This window comes from Lissotriton vulgaris, chromosome 12 (genome assembly GCF_964263255.1).
Source record: "Lissotriton vulgaris chromosome 12, aLisVul1.2, whole genome shotgun sequence".
Lineage (NCBI taxonomy): Eukaryota > Metazoa > Chordata > Amphibia > Caudata > Salamandridae > Lissotriton > Lissotriton vulgaris.
Window position 1 is genome coordinate 746354363 of NC_141700.1, and position 21090 is coordinate 746375452.

At 45.8% G+C, this 21090-nt stretch overlaps 1 protein-coding gene across 1 annotated transcript in view; it reads left to right on the forward strand.

Annotated features, from left to right (window-relative positions):
* Positions 1 to 21090, forward strand: part of LOC147678554 (extracellular calcium-sensing receptor-like) — a 59188-nt gene that overhangs the window by 16178 nt on the left and 21920 nt on the right. The window contains exon 4 of the mRNA XM_086946597.1: positions 9065 to 9289. Coding sequence (XP_086802723.1) covers positions 9065 to 9289 — 225 coding nt within the window. The remainder of the gene's footprint in view (positions 1 to 9064; positions 9290 to 21090) is intronic.

The following is a 21090-nucleotide window of genomic DNA, read 5'->3' on the forward strand; positions in this document are numbered from 1 at the left end:
GACAGTTGGTTGTCATCCACTCTGCAACTGCCGCTAGGTCACCCTGAAATTTAAGGGCGTCCCGCTTGGTGTTATTGGAGAGTGTCACCACCAAACTGGGTATCGTCAGCATAGGAGACCAATGTCAGTCCTCTGCTCTTAACTACAATGGCTAGAGGTTGCACGTAGAGATTACATAGCAGAGGACTGAGAGAAGAGCCATGTGGCACCCCTTGTTTGATGGTGTGTATGCCTGAGGCGAACTGGGGGTCTGTCATCACAAATGACCTTTCCCGGACTATAGTATGGTGAAACATGAAAGTAATTTTAGTGGTAGATATGTTAGTCAGTTATTTGGATTGAGAAGGGTTGGGGAGGGGAAGAAAAGAGGGAAGAGTTTAGAAAGGTTGGTTTCAGGGGATCGGTATAGTAAAAGAGGTGTCAGATGATGTAAGGAGGGGTAGAGTAGGAGAGAGTCTAGAAAGGGTTATTTTGGGGATTATAGTAGTGGTATGGGGTTTGGGATAAATGAGAGAATGGATGTAGAGGATATATTAATAGATGTATAGGATGAGAGATAGGGTAGTTCATTGGAAAGAGTAGTAGAAAGAAGTTTGAGATGAGTCAGAAGGTTGGGCTAGAAGATATATTGAGCGAAGTATAGGCTGAGAAATAGAGTAGTGCATTGGAAATGCTAAATTAGAAGAAAGTGATAAATATATTGACCCATAAGTACATTGAAAGTATATAGATACATAAAGGAGGTAAGTATATTGGGCAGCATTTCTGGCCCGGTCCTGGGCAGTCTCGAACAGGCTCAAACAGGCAACTGCCCTTGTCCTCTCTGCCCTTAGCCTCAAGGCCCGGGCTGAGACGCCCTAACCCTGGCCTTTTATAGCCTTAGTAATCAGGTAACCCCTTCAGCAAATAGGAACCCTAGTCCTAACACTATCCAATCACAACACTAGCCCTAACATCTAGAACCAACAGGAGACCAGGACCTTACAGCCAATCTTAGCCCTAGTCCAAGCACCCTATCAGTTAAAAAACCCTGATCTCTACGTCCAATAGAGGCCCTAGCCTTACCAGTAGTCCCAAACCAAGTCCAAGCAACCAATGGCACAGCAAGTCCTAGTCCCTACTTCCAATAGAAATCCTAATCCGAATCTTAGTCCCACAGCTAGTCCAGCAACCAATCACACCAGAAACCCTAATCGCTACTTCCAATAGAAGGTCTAGCCCTAGTCCCACCCTACTCCTAACAACCAATAACATAGGGAGGCCTAGTCCCTACTTCCAATAGAAATCCTAACCCTAGCCCTAGTCCCAACCCTACATTGATTGAATCACAGACCCAGAAACCAATCAGAACCCTCCAGTACCCAACCAATGAGGACACCAACCATAATCCAATAGAAACACCAGATACAACCACCAATCAGTGTACACATGTACCAACCACTAGCAGGCTATATAAGGTCCCAGAGACCTCAGGCAAGGTTTGCTGGCCAGGGAGTTCGAAGATGCTTCTCCTGTTCAGAATCTCCTAGGAGACAGACAGGCTCAATCCACACTTTGGACTTCTGCAGGTAAATGCCTCACTAACTTGAAATCTAACAATACTGTTTGAATAAAACTCTACTCCCTCTCCTGGCCAAAAAACAAAGCGCACAGTCCCTAGTAAACACAGCTTAAACAGCTCACAGAAGCACCCTCTGATGTACAATACCCCTGTTGCTGGGGGGGGGGAGAGAGGCAGGGGGGCTGCTTTCACTGGCTTGTAAACACAAAATGGTGGCTGGGGGTGCACTGTTTTAACATACAGGTCTTAGCACAGAGCAAAGGAGAAATTTGGAGGGAAAGCTGAATTGTCACCAGGAATGAAAGGGATAAACTACAAAGTTTGGACTGCAAATCCCACAATTCAACACGTTAAATGGACGCAATCATGGGCAGGAAAAACCACACGTTTAAAAAAAAAAAAAGGTGATAAAGTATGCAATCACAGGCAGGTTAAAACTACATTTTTAAATTGTAACAATCACAGGCAAAGACAGTAATCACAGAAAGGGAAAATTGTTTTTTATCAACTTTTGGTTTGGCCAAGAGACAGCACTAGTCTGCCTTCTTACCAGTTCCTGGACTCCGCTCACTGCAATCTGGGGCACAGGTAGGCTGCAACTCACAAGATGGAGGAGAATGATTTGGGGTGCACCAAGCAAAGCATTAATGGGCCTGGGCAGGTGTGAGGTGAGGGCTCAGAGTTGCCTGGTAGCTGAATAGCCAGTCCCCAGTCCTGGGTCTGCTGGCCTGGGGGTGGGGGCTAGGGAGCTGCTTCTCCTGTTCAGAATCTCCTAGGAGACAGACAGGCTCAATCCACACTTTGGACTTCTGATTGATTGATTGATTAGAGAAAGATTGCAGACCCTGACTCCCCAGCTATACTCTCAAAATCTCTATTAAAATGTAAACTAAATTTGATGATGACATAAAAAAAAAGTTAGGGCCTGATTTTGACAGGCCAGAGAATCGGTGGTCGGTAGAAAACTGCCAAGCCGGCTGCATCCAGCTCACCGGATTTTGAGTTTATCGCCAGGTTGGTGGTGTGCTAGCGGCAGTCTTGCGGTGGCAGTATACAGAGCCTGAAGTCAATGCTACCGCACTGCAGCACCTCCACTGTCTTGCATGCACTACTGACATGCCCCCTTTCATGCATGGCACACAGTGCAAGCATCAACAGTGGAAACATTGGGGGCGCACATGTGCATCCGGCCACCATCCACACCACACAGAATCGCCCTGGTGTCCCTTACCTTCCTTCCCATCAACCTTTTTATGGCAGGTTGCCCGCCATGAATAGGTCGGTGGAAAGGAAGGTCAAGATCTGCAGTGCGTTGCCTGCATCGGACCCGCCGCCACAGATCACGCCTTTCCCCACTGCTGCACTCGTGGGATCCTAGATCCTGGCGTAGGTGGCAGTCTTTCGGCTGTCTGACCACTATGGTCCTAATCAGAATGTTCGACTGCAAAGGACGCAGCGGTCTGACAGCCACGAGTATGGAGGTCTTGGGACCACTGTACTCATAATCAGGCCCCTGGTATTGACATGATTTAACCAACAATCATTGCCCTGATTGCTTTTAAAAAAGTATGGTCTACAGCGCTATCTGCTTTCTATTTTAAATTCCTAGCATTGTTTTCTGCTGACACGATTTTACCTTAACATGATTCATTTTGTGGTAGCTTACCCAGAATTGTGGAAATGGTTTAAGATTTTCAGATTTTTTGATTAGGTCTGTGTGAAGACATTTCACTATAAAACACAATGCTTTCATCATTTTTTGTAAATGTTATTTAAAAATAATAAGGGTGTATCTTTAAACACTTTTGACATAACTTTCAATAACTTAGACCTGGTTTTATGTAGCTCCAAAAACTAGACTCTCTGAGCATCTGACTGTCATTGGATGAATCCATAAATAAGGCACTTAGAGGTTTTTTTACAAGGCCCTTGAGCCACTTTCGCATTATTTTTAACATGGGAACGGTGACGCAAAAGTGGTGCAAGGAGCTTGTAAATCTGACCCTTAGAATCAGATAATCGCTGTGTAATTACGTTTTAGGAATACTTGCTTGATCTGCTGAACTGTTGTTATTATTTATATTGTTATGCGCCTATTGTATTTTATTAATATAATGTATGATTTATGATTTTTCAATAAACCGAATAAGGAAAGATTTGGCTTGACTATGTCAAGTCAAGTCAAGTCAAAGATTTATATAGCGCGCTACATACCCGGAGGGTCTCAAGGCGCTTGAAGAAGGGTGGGGAGTTACTTGTCGAATATCCAAGTTTTAAGTTGCTTTCTGAATGCTAGATGGTTCTGAGTGAGACGAAGGTGAGTGGGGAGTGAGTTCCAGGTTTTAGCTGCGAGGTAGGAGAAGGATCTACCTCCCATGGTGGTTTTATTGATGCGAGGTACGGTAGCAAGGGCTTGGTTGGAGGATCGTAGCTGGCGGGAGGGGGTGTAGAAGGAAAGTCGTGTGTTGAGGCATTCGGGTCCAAGTTAGTAAAGTGCTTTGTGTGCGTGGGTTAGGAGGCGGAAAGTAATCCTCTTATTGACGGGGAGCCAGTGGAGGTTTTTCAGGTGACTTGAGATGTGGTCTTTACGCGGGATGTCTAGTATGAGTCTGGCTGATGCGTTCTGGATGCGTTGGAGTTTTTCTGGAGTTTTGCGGTGATACCGGTGTATAGGGTGTTTCCGTAGTCCAGGCGGCTTGTAACCAGAGCATGGGTGACCGTTTTTCTGGTGTCGGTGGGGATCCAGCGAAATGTTTTTTTGAGCATGCGAAGAATGTTGAAGCAGGATGATGAAAGGGCGTTGACTTGTCTGTTCATAGAGAGTGAGGGGTCCAGGATGACGCCCAGGTTCCGTGCGTGGTCCGTCGGGATGGGTGCTTTTCCGAGGGCCTCTGGCCACCAAGAGTCATCCCAGGCGGAGGGGGAGGTACCTAAGATAAGGACTTCTGTTTTGTCTGAGTTCAGTTTCAGACGGCTGTGCTTCATCCACTCGGCTACTTCTTTCATTCCTTCATGTAGGTTGGTTTTGGCGGTGTTAGGGTCTTTGGTGAGTGATAGGATCAGTTGAGTGTCATCCGCGTAGGAGATGATGTTGAGGTTGTGTTGGCGTGCAATGGCCGCGAGGGGGCTCATGTATACGTTGAAGAGGGTGGGACTGAGTGAGGACCCTTGGGGTACGCCGCAGATGACTTCAGTGGCCTCTGAGTTGAATGGTGGGAGGCGGACTCTCTGGGTTCTTCCAGTGAGGAACGAGGTGATCCATTCCAGTGCTTTTCCTTGGATTCCGATGTTTCTGAGGCGCTGTAGAAGGGTGCTATGGCAGACTGTGTCGAAGGCTGCGGAGAGGTCGAGGAGGATGAGGGCGACTGTGTCTCCATTGTCCAGTAGAGTTCGAATGTCGTCTGTTGCTGCGATGAGGGCGGTCTCCGTGCTGTGTTTGGCTCGGAAGCCGGACTGTGAGGAGTCGAGGGATTTCTTGGTTTCTAGGAAGGCGGCGAGCTGGTTGTTGACGGCTTTCTCGATGACTTTGGCCGGGAATGGAAGGAGCGAGATGGGGCGGTAGTTTTTGAGTTCGGTGGGGTCCGCTGTGGGTTTTTTCAGAAGGGCGCTAAGTTCTGCATGTTTCCAGCTTTCTGGGAAGGTGGCGGAGTTGAGGGAGCAGTTGATGACGTCTCGGAGGTGTGGTGCTATGATGGAGTCTGCTTTGTTGAAGATGTGGTGAGGGCAGGGGTCTGTGGGGGATCCTGAATGGATGGAGTTCATCAGGCGGATTGTGTCCTCAGTGGAGATTGGGTTCCAGTCATTAAGGATATTCAAGGGGGGTGAAGGTCCTGCAGAAGGTTGGGTGGGTTGGTCTCCGGGTCGGTTGTCGAAGCTGTTGTGGATGTCTGCGATTTTGTTGTGGAAGAACGAAGCTAGGGAGTCGCAGAGGGTTTGAGAGGGGGTGATGTCGTTGGAGTTGGCTGAGGGGTTGGTAAATTCTTTGACGATGTTGAATAATTCCTTGCTGTTGTGGGCGTTGTTGTCTAGTCGGTCTTTGAATGCGGCTTTCTTAGCAGATCGGATTAGTTGGTGATGTATGCGGGTGGCGTTTTTGAAGGCGTCCCTGGTGCTGGTGTTTGGGTCTTTTTTCCAGGCCTTCTCGAGGGAGCGGCAGAGTTTCTTCGATTTCTTAAGATCATCGTTGAACCAGGAGGCGTTTTTGCTGCCTAGTTTGATTTGACGTTTTTTCAGCGACGCTAGGATGTCGGCGCTGTTGGATAGCCATTGGGTGAGGTTAATGGCTGCTTGGTCGGGGTTTGAGGAGTGGGCAGGGGGTTTTGAAGAAGCGATGAGGAGATCTGGTCGATGGTGATTTTGTTCCAGTTTCTTCGCAGAGTAGGTTGAGGATGGTTGTGAGTTGTGGTCTTATTGTAGATAAAGTGTACGCAGCTGTGGTCCGTCCAGTGGAGAGTAGTGGTGTGACTGAAGGAGACATGTTTGCTGGAGGTGAAGATAGGGTCGAGTGTGTGACCTGCGATGTGGGTGGGCGTAGTGACAAGTTGTTTGAGTCCGAGGTTGGCGAGATTGTCCAGAAGGGAGGTGGCGTTGCTGTCATTGCTCTTTTCCAGGTGAAAGTAGAGGTCTCCCAGCAGAATGTATTCCTCGGAGGGGAGGGCGTGTGGGGTGATAAAGTCAGTGATAACGTCGCTGAATTGTGCACGGGGTCCTGGAGGTCGGTAGAGGAGTGTGCCTCTGAGTGTGGTCTTGGGGTCGGTGTGGATCTGGAAGTGAAGGTGTTTGGCGCTGGTAAGGTTGACGCTAGAGCTGGTTGAGATGCGGATGGAGTTCTTATGGACGATGGCGATGCCTCCTCCTGTTTGGTCGGTGCGGTCCTTACGGATGATCTTGTATCCTTCCGGGATGGCAATTGAGATGTCTGGGGCTGATGAGGCGTTCATCCATGTTTCTGTTAGGAAGGCGACGTCGGGAGAAATGGTGTCTAGTAGGTTCCAGAGGTCGATGGCGTGTCTGTGGACTGAGCGGGTGTTGAGCAGGATGCATTTTAGGTGGTTGGAGTCAGATATCTGTTGTGTGATCGTGGATGAGGAGTTTTTATTGGTGCTGTCGAACTTGCAGGAGTAGCATGTGAAGGGTCCATGGGTGTGTCCAGGAGCGGCTTGGACGCAGTTGGAGAGTCGGCCGGGGTTAAGGGCTGAGTAGTACATTTCCCTTTCTAGTTTCCATCAAACCTTCTACTGCCTCAAGGGCGCGGATGAAGGCAAGAAACAAAAAGACACTTAATCACGCCATTTTGAGGCAGAGTGAATTTAATTCTTATGTTATATGAATCGTGGCTCGCTGCTTCTCCGCCCTGTCATTTAAGAGTAAGCAAGGCAGCCATTAACTCATATAATCAATCCTAAATTGTTCAGCATTGGTGTCTCAGGAAACTGCATGAGACATTCTGGAATAAAATAGCAGATTAAACAGTATACACGGCATGTGTAGTAGGATACACTAAAGTAATAAAAAAGGAGAAAAATAATAGAAATGTGCAATCACTGTTATAACTATGTATAAGGGTAAACTGCTACTAGTGATCCTAGAAAAGAAAGCTTTTCAAATAACTGGGACGATATAACTAACAGAAAGAAGGTCGTTAGGGAAAATCTGCCCAATTAATCCGAGTTAACAGTCCTACCACTGTCCTGACAGCCACGCCTACAAAATAATATATGCCAAACTGCTTATGCCTATGATAATGATATTCACTTGAAGATTGTGATATAGCAAGCACAATCAAAAGTTCTGCCCTACCCTGTGATTTTTTTTTAACATTAAATGAGGCTGTGTATGTGTTGTGAAGCTCAGTATACTATCATTGTAAACTGATGCCCTGTTTAGTCAGCCACTATCACTCAGGAAGTAATTGCAGGTGATTTTCTATTTCCATGGATGCCGAGTCATCTTATTTCACATCACTTCCGGGCCATGGGCTTTGCAGGGCTAATATGAAGCTGAAAGCCTCAAGTGGCTTTGTCCGCCTCAAGTGGTTTTGTCCACCTCAAGGCAGTCGAACATTTCATTGGACCAAGACTCCCATGGAATAATAATAAATATGTACCACATCTATGTTACACGTTTTTTAAATTGCATTCCACAGCAAGCAAAATATTACAGTGTTTCACCTACACTCCATGTTTCGAATGTTTCAATATTCTGTACATATTTAAATACTGGTTACGCCAAACTTGGGCCTTGTCTTGCTATCCAAGTTCAGCTCTGATGGTCTTTTATTTGCCTGCTAAAATTTGTCGAGGGGAAGAAACACATCGAAATTATACTTACAGTGTAGTCATGCTGTAAAGACCACAAACTCCGAATTCACTTTATGGATTTTATTATAAGGCGAAAGACAATTGGATATAAACACACCTCAATATCAATGAATATAGATACAGGAATATCAATACGGAGCCAAATCTGCACATATAATTGATTCAGCAAAAGAGACACAAAACTATAAACTCCAAGATTAATACACAACCCAAAATGGAGGCGGAGTCCAAATCCCTTTTCATTAGGAAAGAAAGCATGAAAAATCTTTCCCTACACTACTCTCATAAATGATGATTCTAGTTGGCTCCCCTATCTCAGTTCTCAAAGGTCTCAGCACGTGTAGACTTCCTTAGAAGTACTCACGTCAAATGGGTCAAATAGCTTAAGGCTATGGAGCTCACTCTTAAGGTGCTCTCTCTTCTCCAAAAATCTAGAAAGTCTGCCTTTTCTCTGTCCCTGCACACAATACAAAAAGGATGAAATTCAGCCCCCCTCCCAAATGTATCATGTGGCAATGAGTTCATTGTAGCCCTCAGGTAACTTTCCACAATTCCTTTAATTAAATCTTCTACGCTCCTTTGTGACCTTGGAGTGTGGATAGGCCAGGCACAGACGATATCCTCCCTTCTTGCTTCTCCGACTGTTCAAAGGCATTCCAGTTATCTCCCTATAACTAAAATAATGAGGAGGCCTTTCTTTTCCCTACAATGGGATGAAAACATACTGTTCTGGCACATTCAAAGATACATTTAAATATTTCTTTAAGTAGCTGGAGAATCGAAACAGTAAACAAATTCTTACTTTGGGCCTAAACTGCAGGCAACTTTAACACATACAGGTACAATATTTTGAATATAAGGTCTCCTTACACAGCAGCATATGGACATACTGATATATTCTATTACATGTGAGTGCAATATTACGTGAACATTACATTGCTTGGTTAACATGTAGAATAAATGCATTTCAAACATAATACAGAGTGATACTAAAACATATGCAGGGGCGTTAAATCATGAGTATAGTGCACCCCTACAATTAGAGTGCTACATGCGCTTTATCAATACTCTTCCCAAGGAGGGCCTCCATTTGGTAATGTTGTAACAGATATATGGCAAGCATGTGTGCAGAATCATAGAGTTCTTGTTACCTGAAGTTATGTCTTCCTCTCTATTCCTAAAGCTCCTCCAGTACATCAAGAAGGTGCACTTTCGAAGAGACGACCAGGAGAACTTCTTTGATAAATATGGCAACCCCCCAGCACAATATGACATTGTAAACTGGCAGGGGGATCCGGATGGCACCATCAGGCTTGTAAAGGTGGGCAGCTATGACTCCAGTGTCTTTCCTGGCAAAACACTGGTCATTGATGCTAGTGGTGTCCAGTGGGCTACAGGCACCAGAGAGGTAGGAAAACGCATGTTTTTCAAGTGCTGGGACTGGGGAGATGTGAGACAAGGCTGTTTTTCATTTTAAAATGTGATGCCAATAACTCGGTGTGGTGTGTATGTCACCTAATAATTGAGAAGCACTGTATGTATAAACTGGATCTAAAAGTGGTAGGTTTTATTCAGTATCATGGATCCTATGCTAAAGGACACCAATGCAGTCTATCAGATGGTAATGGGGCAACTGGCAAATATTAGTAGAGGCTTCATGCACAGAACTAACGTTTGCCCAACCACATTAAGAGGTGAGGAATCACTGTTTCCAGAGGCAGTAGCACTGGTGACTCCACCATCAGAAACACCATGATCACCAGAATACCACCAATATTAGTGGTATTGGAAGCCCTGTCCTACTAAAGGCAGACCTACCAACTCAATTTCTACCATTCGTGGTATGGACATTCATATTTTCTTTTTATGTTTCTAGCGCCTAACATGGATGGCAATCCAGTTGTATGCCTTTCCACTGAAACTGTTCCCACCTTATTACTAGAAGTATTTTCAGGAAAGGAAAATAACTACTGGTAAACAGACTGAAAACTGTGTTTATGGCAGGCCAGCCACCACTGGGCAGGCAGAGGAGACCCAGCTATTTGACACCTGTCCAACCTAAAAAGTTTTAGAGCCCCAAATGTAACACTTAAGAATCCCAAACTACTTCTGCCTACAAATAGCTAGAAATAGTCTGATGAACTTCAAAAACAGACTTTCATCCCGTGGATCATTCGTCTTTCTACAAAGCAATATACTAGAACAAGTTATTGACTTAAGGATTCTAGAATCATCTGTAGGACATGTAGACACTCCAAGTAGTCCATCATTTATGGTACTGAGTGTAGGATACCCTAACAGCTGCTACCTACCCATCGAGTCCTGCATCCCTCCTCATGCAGGCAGACATAAACATGTAGATGCAATAATAACAATACTTCAAAATCTTGCCTCCTTTCAGTGTTCATTGCTATACTGATGCCCGCCACCACACACTATACACCCTAAGTGGCACCCAACCCTGAAGTCACAGGCAATTGCTGCTGATGACCATAAAGATGCAATAATAACAATATTTCAAAATCTTGCCTCCTTTCAGTGTTCATTGCTATACTGATGCCTAACACTCCGCAAGGTGCTGTGGAGTGTTAGGAATGTAGATGGTTCCTCTTCTGTGGGTTCAAATGAGAGCTAAAGTGCAATGGAGCAGAACTCTGATTTTCTGCCCAGCTGTAGGAACTAAAATAAAAATATAGAAGGCATGAAAAACTGTGGAGGAAACACTACGGAAATGAAGAAAAAGTTAATTATAATGAATTCATCAAAGAATATACAAATGTGATTATTATTGAGAAAACTATCTATTTCTCAGAAACAATTGAATCAGCAAAGAATTCCACAAGAGAACTCTTAAAAACTGTTGAGATTCTTTTTAGTCTATCCTCAAACCCAACTATGGCCCCTTGCCAACTGTTCTGTGATCATCTTGCGGATTTCTTCAAAAATAAGGTGGAGGAAATCCATGAGAAATTAAATATCAATGGCAGATCATTAGCCTCATCCATTGAATCTAGTAGTACAGTTCCTGGTAAAAATACATTTGTTAAGTTTATCCTGCTCACAGAGGAAAGAGAAGCTTTACTCATTGGCCAAACTAAATCTAGGGATCCCTCTGACCCCTGCCCCCGAGACTGACTCATGAGATCGCTGGAATAATTACGCCCCCCCCCCCCTCACTTTGCTATTCAACTCCATTTTGGAGTCTTGACTCTTTCCTATGGAAAAAAGGCCTCCATTCTCCCACCACTGAAGAAACCGTCACTACATCCAAAAGAGGTAAAGCCATATCGCCCTGTTTCTCTGCTACCTTTCCCAGCTAAGATCCTTGAAAAACACATGAATATTCGTGAAGGAGAAGGAAATCCTAGATTCTGCAGAATTTTATTTCAGGCCAAATCAAATCACTGAGTCTGCTTTGGTTGTGGCTACTGAGGAGCTGAGAAATTTCCTGGATAACTGATGGAAGGCAGCGTCTATCCTGTTGGATCTATCGGTAGCCTTTTACATCATTAATCATGAGGTCTTGTTAGACCGCTTGACAGACAATGGAATTGGAGGATCTGCCCTGAAGCCGTTTGACTCCTTTCTTTCACACAGGGAACAAACGATTGCCTCGGCGGACTTTGTTTGTAAGCTCATCACTCTGCCATGTGGGGCCCCTCAAAACTCATCACTGAGAACCACGCTGTTTATTATTAATGCGACCCCCCTGACAAAACTAACTCAGTCTTTTGGCTTCACTCCATTAGCATATGCAGATGGCACACTCATTGCTGTGTCTTTCACAAACAATGTTGTAGAGATGTCACACCACTACAGTGGATGGATGGGCCCAGGGGCCAGCACACAGGGCACTCAAGCAAGAAGACAACCCCCATGGTGGTCCCTCCTGGGCCCCACCATCAGCAAGCCCACCTCTGTCAGGATTCAGAAAGTAGAAGGTTCCTCCAGGCATCCAGGGGCAGGGCAGGTTCCAGGGAGGCAAGCCTTTCCCTGGGCCCCAGCAGCAGCACGCCCCTGGTAGATTCAAGTCAGGAAACAAGAAGATTTACTTGGGGTCACAGCCCCGCTTTTATACACAGCAATCCTTTGTTGTCAAAGGTGCAGGCAAGGGGCGAACCAGATGCAACTGGTTCTTGAGCACTTTGTTTTACTCAGCCCCTCTGCCTATTCACAGAATGAGTCAGGGACATCAGACACACCACAGGGGGTGAAGCCAGCATTGTGGAGGGAAGGCCTACCCTATTCAGGTCCCAGGTGCACTCCTCCCTCCCATCAACATGCAGATCTCTCTATTCACCACCGGGGCAGACCCATCCTTACTCCTGGAGCCAGGCACACCAGCCAGCTCCAGCCAATCACAAGCCAGACAGTCAATTCACATTCACTGCACAGATATGCCAACTTCTAAAAGTGGCACTTCCACACTAGACACATTAAATCTGCACATATCATCACGCAGCATTCAATCTCACAAGTCCACACATACTAAACTCGCCCCTGCACTCTCCACACATCAGGAACTACCATGGACACACATATCCCCCATGCATTCCTGTGGGAGGGCAGGCCAGTCTCACCACACGCACTCAGACTGCGCACGCACTTTACACTGGGACATAGTGTAAAAGTGCGCAAAGACCAGAAATCACTATAATTATGTAATATTAAAAGGCAAAAAGTTCAGGGGGGAACCTGTCAGAAGGGCCAAGTCCAACATGAGGTAATAATCACTTTTTAAAATATCTACAAAGAAGGGATTTCCTGGCTAGGAAATTCGTTGCAAAAGTTAGTTGTTTTAAGATACATCTGCTGGTCATTCTGTTGGGACCTTAGCTGACATTGTCTGTAATTTATAAACGACTAAATAAAGAAATTTGAGATGATTTATTAAAACACACAAATCGCCGGCAGGACCTCTTACAAGCGGGGACCGGAGAAAATGAGGACTTGCTCCAGTTGGGTCAGCCCGCATTTATCTCGGCTAACCTTCAAGTACAATGTTTTAAAGCCTGGCTCAATTTTTATATTACATCTGCACGAATATCTAGGTGGGGGGGTCCTCTGGTGTGCACTGTTCACGGTGCGGATGTTTAGATGCTGACAGCATGCATATGTTTGCCACAGGTCCGAATCGCGATTCTCTCAAAACGGAGATTGGTAAATTGCTTGGAAATATGCTGGGATTCAGACTGGATCTAACCCCCAAGTGATAATTCTTGGAGTGAGTAATCATGATATGGCCTGGCTGATCCAAACCTATGTGTTCACAGCCATGACTGTACTTAGGCTCTGCTTGGCCAGTGTCTGGTTAGATTACGATAGTCCTTCATTACATTATTGGCTTGGCAAACTGCTTGCAGGATACCGCTGGGAGATGGCTGTGTACAAATGGAGGGAGCATAGGGCAGCAAAAAAAGAATTTGAAATGTGGGCGCCATTAAACAGATGGATTAATGGGGCTGATTGATCGGTAGAATCCAGCTTGGGGTAGAAGTGCAATACAATGTATATATTATAATCATGTTGCCCCTTTAGTCCGCTGACCCTTTTCTCTGAAAGTCTTATCGTTGTACTCAAACCTAGGTGGTCTATAAAGAACTGTCAAGTTTAATTGTCTTTTGGATCAGGAGGGTAAGGGGAGGAAATCCGCAAAGGGGGAAAAATAAATGGATGTAACTAATGTATCTTTTTTTCTTTTCTGTTGGATTCATGTCTAAACATCTGAATAAAAATTGTTTAAAACAAAAAGAAAAAAAAGAAAAAGCAAGCTTGCCTGCCAGATACACAGGGATGGTCAGGTTGGCTCTGTAAGTGCTGATGTTTTAGATCAGTTTCATCAGGTAGGGGTGATTTGATCCTAGTTCTTCACATGCTCTGGTGTGCAAGATACCCTTGGAGAAGTGTTAGTGCTTTCACCATCCCAATGAGATTGTACAAGGGTTTGACATTTTGAGGGAGGAACATGTTTTCCATTATTTAATAGAGAGAGCTGGCATCAGGCCTTTTTGTTTTCAAAGCAATGTATTCTTTGAGGTTGAGTTTGGTGTCCAGGGTGATTCGAAATATCTTGGAACAGGGCAAGTTGGTGTAGTGGCTGGTAAATAAAAAAATACTTGAACTCTCTTGGTTCTCACTGTACACCGTAGGCCTGTGACATAAGTGTTAGAGAGATGAGTTGAAGACAGGCTTAGAAAGTTAAGTTCTAACTTACACCCATCAGAAAAAAAGATGTTTTCAACTACTCTACGTGTGTGATGTATTGGTGACTACATGGGCTGGCAGGACACTACAACTGGTGATGAGGTACGGGATAGGAAGCCAGTACATTGAAAGTGCTCTTCCATAGTGTTTGCCATGGTCTAGCAAACTGCTTGTGTGCACCCCATGTGCTGCAGTTGAACTGCCGAATTAACGCTGGCACTGGTAGAGTCTCGGCACAATGCCAGCCTTCATAAGACACTTAAGGATAAAAAAGCAACATCAAAAGCCTGTGTGTCGCTGGCCAGGGACTAAACGAAAAGGCTGCAAGTAAAAGGTACTGCTCCATCATGCAAATTAATGCCATATGCTATGCAGAGTAAGAAAGCTACAGGCATATGTGATCTAGTTACAACAGCAGGACACAGCAATAGTTCAGTACAAGTCAAACTGAAATTCATATGCTATGTAGCAGAGATTAAGCAGGTGTTTGTGAGGAAAAATTTAAGTACAAAGCTGACCAAGTATCATAACGTTATCTATGTTCATGGACTTGTAGAGTAGAGAGATTTATTTACGTATACATACGACTAATGACACATTGTGCAACAACGCACTGCAGAGCGACCCCAGTAAGAGGGTCAAGGGTTTTTCTAGCAGAGTTGTCTCTATACAAAGTGGCTCACCACCAAAGCTGCCGCATAGGGACCCAGAACAACTCCCTAGACCACCATCAAGTAAAGAGCTCCGATGGAGAAACAGGGCGATGCAGTGCTTTGTAAATAAAAGAAGGTTGTAACTCTTTTGGTTCCCATTGTACATCGAAGGCCTGTGACGTAAGCATTAGAGAGATGAGTTCAAGACAGGCTTAGAATGTTGAATTCTGACTTACAAAATGCAGAATAAAGACATGTACAACTTTTCTCCGTGTGTGGCATGGCTATTGGTGAGGACCAATCAAAAGGGGGACCCCTGTAGACTATAACTAGGCAGATAGCGCAGGGGAAATGAAGTAGAACCAACAATAAGGATAACACTCCTGCCTATATTTAAAAATACCCAAGGCCCAAGGAAGGGTCACAATATTATACATTGATCACTGGAGCTGACCAAAACATATTTTCAAGCCATGTAACCACAAACTGAATTAGCAAACAATATCATACTTTTTATTGTCATAATATCAAGACATACTTAACAGACTAGGGAAATGGATAAATATATACACAATAGACATCAAAGATAATCAATAGAGTCCCACACGTCACTTCATTCATACTAACATTCATTCATACATTCATTCAACAAATCCAAAAAGTCCTAAAACATCACACATCAATCAAGGTGGTACAGCTGCCAACTGATGTTGAGATGACAAGTTTCTCGTGAAATCTCCCGATGGTATATGGGAGCAAGGTCCAAGAGACAAGGAAAAATTCAAACGCCTACGCGCGTTTCGGTGTGTAGCCCAGGACAGGGCCACACCTTCATCAGGGCAAAATGTAGATAGTGTGTGGGACACAAACACCTCTAGAGAATAAGAATATAAGCTGGGGTTCTTTTAAAGAAATCCGAAAAGGAACTAGGTGAGGGCAAAATCTATAATCCACAGTATTACATGAGGATCAATAATATATCAAATCCGGCGAAAAAATTGGCTTTTGGCGGTCTCAATGGAGATTGAGACAGTGGAAAAATCACTCACTGTCGCTGGTGCAGGCGTAAATAATTCCAAGGTCCTCAGTGTTATATAGAGATCTATAAAGGATCCTCTCCGATGGCATGTAGACTGACAGGAGCCTCAACACAGCAGATGCAGCCAGGGGAGGGTCACTCGAAATCCCAGAATCAGGTGTCAACAGTTCTTTCGATTTACAACGTCCGTCCGATAATAGATATTCTGCAGCATTTGATGGGGCAGGTGGTTATTGGTGAGGACCTGAGCCGGCAGAATGCTACACTTGGGACTCGAAGCCCACCACTTGCTACAGAATTCAATCAATCAATCATGTATTTGTTAAGTGTGACTACTCACCCGTAAGGGTCTCAAGGCACTTGGGAGGAGGGGAGGTGCAGGTTCCAGTCCATCAAGAAGGGGGTCTGTCAAAGAGCCAAATGTTGAGGTTTCTCGTGAAGATGGGGAGTGATTCTGTCTGTCTGAGGTGGAACAGTAGGTAGTTCCAGGCTCTGGCTGCGAGAAAGGAGAAGGAGCGGCCACCCGATCTGGTCTTTCTGGCACAGGGGACCACGGTGTAGGAGAGCTGGGCTTATCGTAGGGGCCTTTGGGGTGGGTGGAATTTGAGTTGGCTTTTCAGGTATGCTGGTCCGGTGTTATGGAGGGCTTTGTGGGTGAGAATCTTGAAGGTGATTCTAGTCTCGATGAGGAGCCAGTGGAGGGTGCTGGGAGATATGGCAGTGTCTTGGCAGGTTGACGACCAATCTTGCAGCGGCGTTCTGGATGTCTGTAGCTTGCGGTGAGGTTTTTGTTTATTCTGGCGTAGAGTGCGTTGCCATAGTCAAGTCTGCTGGTGACAAGGGCGTGAGGGATGGTCTATCTGTGGTCAAGGGGAAACTATTTGAAGGTCTTACGTAGGAGGCAGAGGGTGTGAAAGCAGGAGGATGCGACGGAGTTGATGTGGCCGTGGATTTTGAGCTTGGATTCCAGGATGATTCCAAGGATGTGTGTGTGGTCTGTGGGGGTGGATGGGCTTCCGAGGTGGGGTGGGCAATAGGTATTGTTCCAGTCATCGGGGTGTGGGCCCATGATGAGTACTTCTGTTTTGTCATTGTTGAGTTGTAGGCAGCTGCTTTTCATACATTTGGCGACAGCTTCCATCCCTTCTTGAAAGTTGTGTTTGGTTACGTTGGGTTTGTTGGATAGGGAGAGGATGAGTTGGGTGTTGTCTTCGTATAAAAAAATGTTGAGTGCGTGGGTTCGGACAATGGGGTCAAGCGGAGCCATGTAGATGTTGAAGAGTGTGGGGCTGAGGGATGACACCTGGGGTACTACGCAGGTGGTTGGTGTAGGGTCCGAGAGGAAAGGAGGGAGTCTGAGCTGCTGCGTTCTGCCGGAGAGAAAAGAGTAGATCCAGTCAAGGGCCTTGTCCAGCCCTACGTCGTGGAGTCTGCATGTTAGGGTGCGGTGGGATACGGTGTTGAAGGCCCCTGAGAGGTCGAGGAGGATGAGGGCTACTGTTTTTCCTCTGTCCAGGAGTCAGTGGATGTTATCTGTTGGGGCGAGGAGGGCGGTTTCTGTGCGGTGTTTTTTTCGGAAGCCGGATTGGGAGGAGTCGAGGATGCTTTCCACTCGACGAAGTGGGGTTCGCCGAGGGCTTCTTTGGGAGGGGGCTGATCTCAGCGTGTTTCCAGTCATCGGGGAAAAAGGCTTTCACCCGGGAGCAGTTGATGGTGTGGCGAAGTATGGGTCCCATGGTGTCAGCGGCTCTGCTGAAGATGTGGTGGGGGCAGGGGCCTGTGAGGGCCCCGGAGTGCATTGTCTTCATTGTCTTCAGTGGGTCTTCTGTGGTGAGGGCTGTCCAGCTGTCAATCGTTGGCTTCAGGCTGTCCTGCGCGACTGGTGAGGGTTCAGTGTGTTGGTTTTCTTAGTCGAATTTGTCGTAAATGTTCTTGATTTTGTGGTGGAAGAAGGTGCTGAGTTTGCTCCAGAGGTCTTGTGAGGGACGAATGTCAGTAGCCTTGTTGGTGGGTTGGGCGAACTCCTTCATGATGCTGAAGATTACCTTGCTGTTGTGCATGTGTCTGTAGATTATGTCTTTGAACGCTGTTTTTCTTGTATTTCTGATGAGTTGGTGGCGGCTCTGAATTTGTTGTGGGCTTTTGTGGATTTGGAGTTCCTCCAGGCCTTTTCAAGGCGGGGGCATGTGCATCTGGACTCTCGAAGTTCAGTGGTAAACCATCTGGCTTTCTAGGCATGTTTGTTGTCCTTCTTGAGCAGGGCTATGATGTTGGCACTGCTGGAGATCCATCTGTGCAGAGTTCGGGCTGCGGTGTTGGGGTCGTCGTCTTCCACGCTGGTTGGGGTGGAGTTGCCGCGTGAGGAGGTGAGCTGGTTGTCTGTGATTTGGTCCAGTTTCTTTGTGGGAGCAGGTGCTGGTGTCTGTGGATAGTGGGTGTTCTGAAGGTGAAGTGGATGCATCGATAGTCTGTCCACTGGAGTTCAGTGGTGTGGCTTAAAGTGATGGAGTTTACTGTTGTGAAGAGGGGGTAGAGGGTGTGTCCTGCTGAGTGAGTGGGTTTGGTCATGATCTGGCAGAGTCCAATGGTGTGGAGGTTGTCCAGAAGGGATGTGGTGTTTTGGTCTAGTTGGTTGTCGAGGTGGAAGTTGAGGTCTCCCAGCAGGATGTAATTGGTGGATGCGATGCCTTGCGGGGATTTGATGTCTGTGATGGAGTTGGTGAAAGGTCAACGGGTGTCCGGGGGGGTCGGTAGATGAGAGTTCCTCGGAGGTTGGTGGTAGGGCCAGCCTGTATCTTGAAGTGTAGCTGTTCCATCAGGTCTTTGGGCTCGTCGAGGAGTGTGCTCAGCTGGAGGGTGGATTTGTGGACGATGACAATTCCTTCTCCCGGGAGGATGGGGCGGTCCTTCCGGAAGATCTTGTATCCTTGGGGAATGGCAATGGCAATGTTCGGTCCCGAGGTGGTGTTGGTCCAGGTTTGGGTGAAGAATGCTACGTCCGGGGTGGTGCTGTTGAGGAGGTCCCAGATTTTGGTGGCATGTTTGTGGAGTGTTCAGACGTTGAGGAGGATGCATTGTAGGGTCTTCGGTTGTGTTGTGTTCTTGCAGGATGGTTGTGCTGGGTCCGTGTTCCTGGCTGTGCTGCAGGTGTGCCAGCATCGGTGACAGCTGAAGGGTCCGTGGGTGTCGACTGGTGATGCTAGCGTGCAGTTGTTGATGCGGCTTGGTTTGAGTGCATGGAGTGCCGCTGGGATGTAGCGTTGGCGGTGTGGAGGTCTAGGGTTCCTGGCACTGGTCATGTTCGGGTCACAGAAGGGTGCAGACAGGCTTGCCTTTGGCAGCATCCCCCATGAAGTAGAGGTCAGGAAGGGCTGGACAGCTGGGAGGCAGGAGCGGGGAGGAAAACTGGCTTGGGCAGGTCGTGCTGGGGGGAGGGGCCACAGGGGCAGCAGCAGCGGGAAGAAAGACGGGTGCAAAAGTGGGAAAAAGTAAAAGTGAAGGAAAGTGGAAGAAAGAGTGAAAGGGTGAAAATAAAAGAGAGTGACAGGGTGACAATAAAAATGAAGATTGAAAAAGGAGCAGAAAGGAGAGAATAGAGCGGAGAGAGAGAAGGAGTCAGAGGTCCACTGGGCCACCCTGGATGAGGCGATGGTATAACCTGCGGGTGAAGGAGGGCCTCGAACACCAGCACTGAGTGCAGGGGCTCAGGAGGGTCTCACTCAGTAGTCTTGCTCCAAATGTGTCATTAGGCCCTCAACCTCCAACTAATAGCAGGGAGATTTAAAATAAAAGTGAGAAAGTGAGAATCTGTGACTTTGGATATGCTTATTTTTGGTATGATGATGAAGACTTTAGGTATTATTATAGACAGAAAGGTACTCAGGACACCTAGCATGCAGCCCCAGTATTGAAATAATTGAACTTATTTAAAGTTCAATGGCAAAACCAGTCCTAAATTAGAAAGAAAATGTTTGTAGGCATTTCTGTAATACCTATGTTTATAATACAATTCAGCAGTTCCTACACTGGCCAACAAGTATGTACTGTCCTACATGGGTTACTTAGACACAGTGCAGCCAGCAAACAAAATCATAGGCTGCTACTGGTAGGAGTCTCTGCCCTTCAATTGCTCTTTGGTACTGCATGCTACACTGATATCAGCTGTGATGAGATCACCGACAAGCACAGAAAAAATATAGGGCTCTTAAATTCAAGGTTACTATCTTTATTTTCTATGCTTTTCAATGCCCCTGGTCATCAAGAGTGCATAGTAGACTGTTGAGCTGTTAAATGTTGAACAGGGGATCAGAGATGTGGAGTAAATAGTGTCCATGAATGCATGATTGCACTTCTGCTACTGATGATATTTTTATGAATGGAAGTCGGTGCCTCACACCCTCAGTAGCACACATCAGATGTGTCTCCTGGGCATCAGAATTTGTGACTGTATTCACTAAACTTGTTGCACTTGGACTTGAAACAATGTTCATTGTAATAGCAAGAGTTTCAACAGGACAAAGTTAGATCGGGAGAAAATATTTAGAGTCAGATAGTGATCTTAAGAGAAGAGACAACAAAGTGGAGGGCCTTTAATTTTGTGTGTAGTAGATAACCATCCATTGACATACAGTAGTTAGATAGTATGAGACTCCGGTGAGGGCAAAAAGATGGAAACGAGAATATTATTTGAGATGTTTTGCACAAAGAGTTAAATGAATAGGTCAAATGAGATATTATATTTCCTGTGGATGTAATGTAAGGGGAGCAGATATAACCCAGGATGAACCTAACCAGCTGGCAGAGGGTTAAGTTGTTAGTGTGTGAGAACACAGGAGACTGATAAACTTCAAACAGACAGGCAGGACGAGACAAGAGTCAAGTGCTGTATCAGTAGTAGTAAAAGTGTTGCAAGTATGATGGGCTGATCTTTGGTTCCAAATGCCACTGTGGACTGAAGCAGAACAGAGCTAGAGAACACAAAGTATTGGAGAACCGAGAAAATAACTTTCCACATATAAGTGGGGATCAATTTCTCTGCAAGAGGTGCTTAGGAAATCTAACAAATGTGAGCTAAGTAGATTGTATTTATGGATAAAGTGAGGTCTAAATATAAACATGGGATGCTCAAGTTGTGAAAAGGTGGTTTATTGTATGGAATGGTGTTACAACCTCACCATGTAACAAAAAACACAATTCCTTATCAGGTCCAGTCAGGGTTGTTTGAAAAACCTTAGGTCAGTCCTGGATAGCTGTGGCTCAGAGCAGTTAGGCTTCAACAAAGGAAAATGTATGAAGCATTAAGGAGTGTCAAAG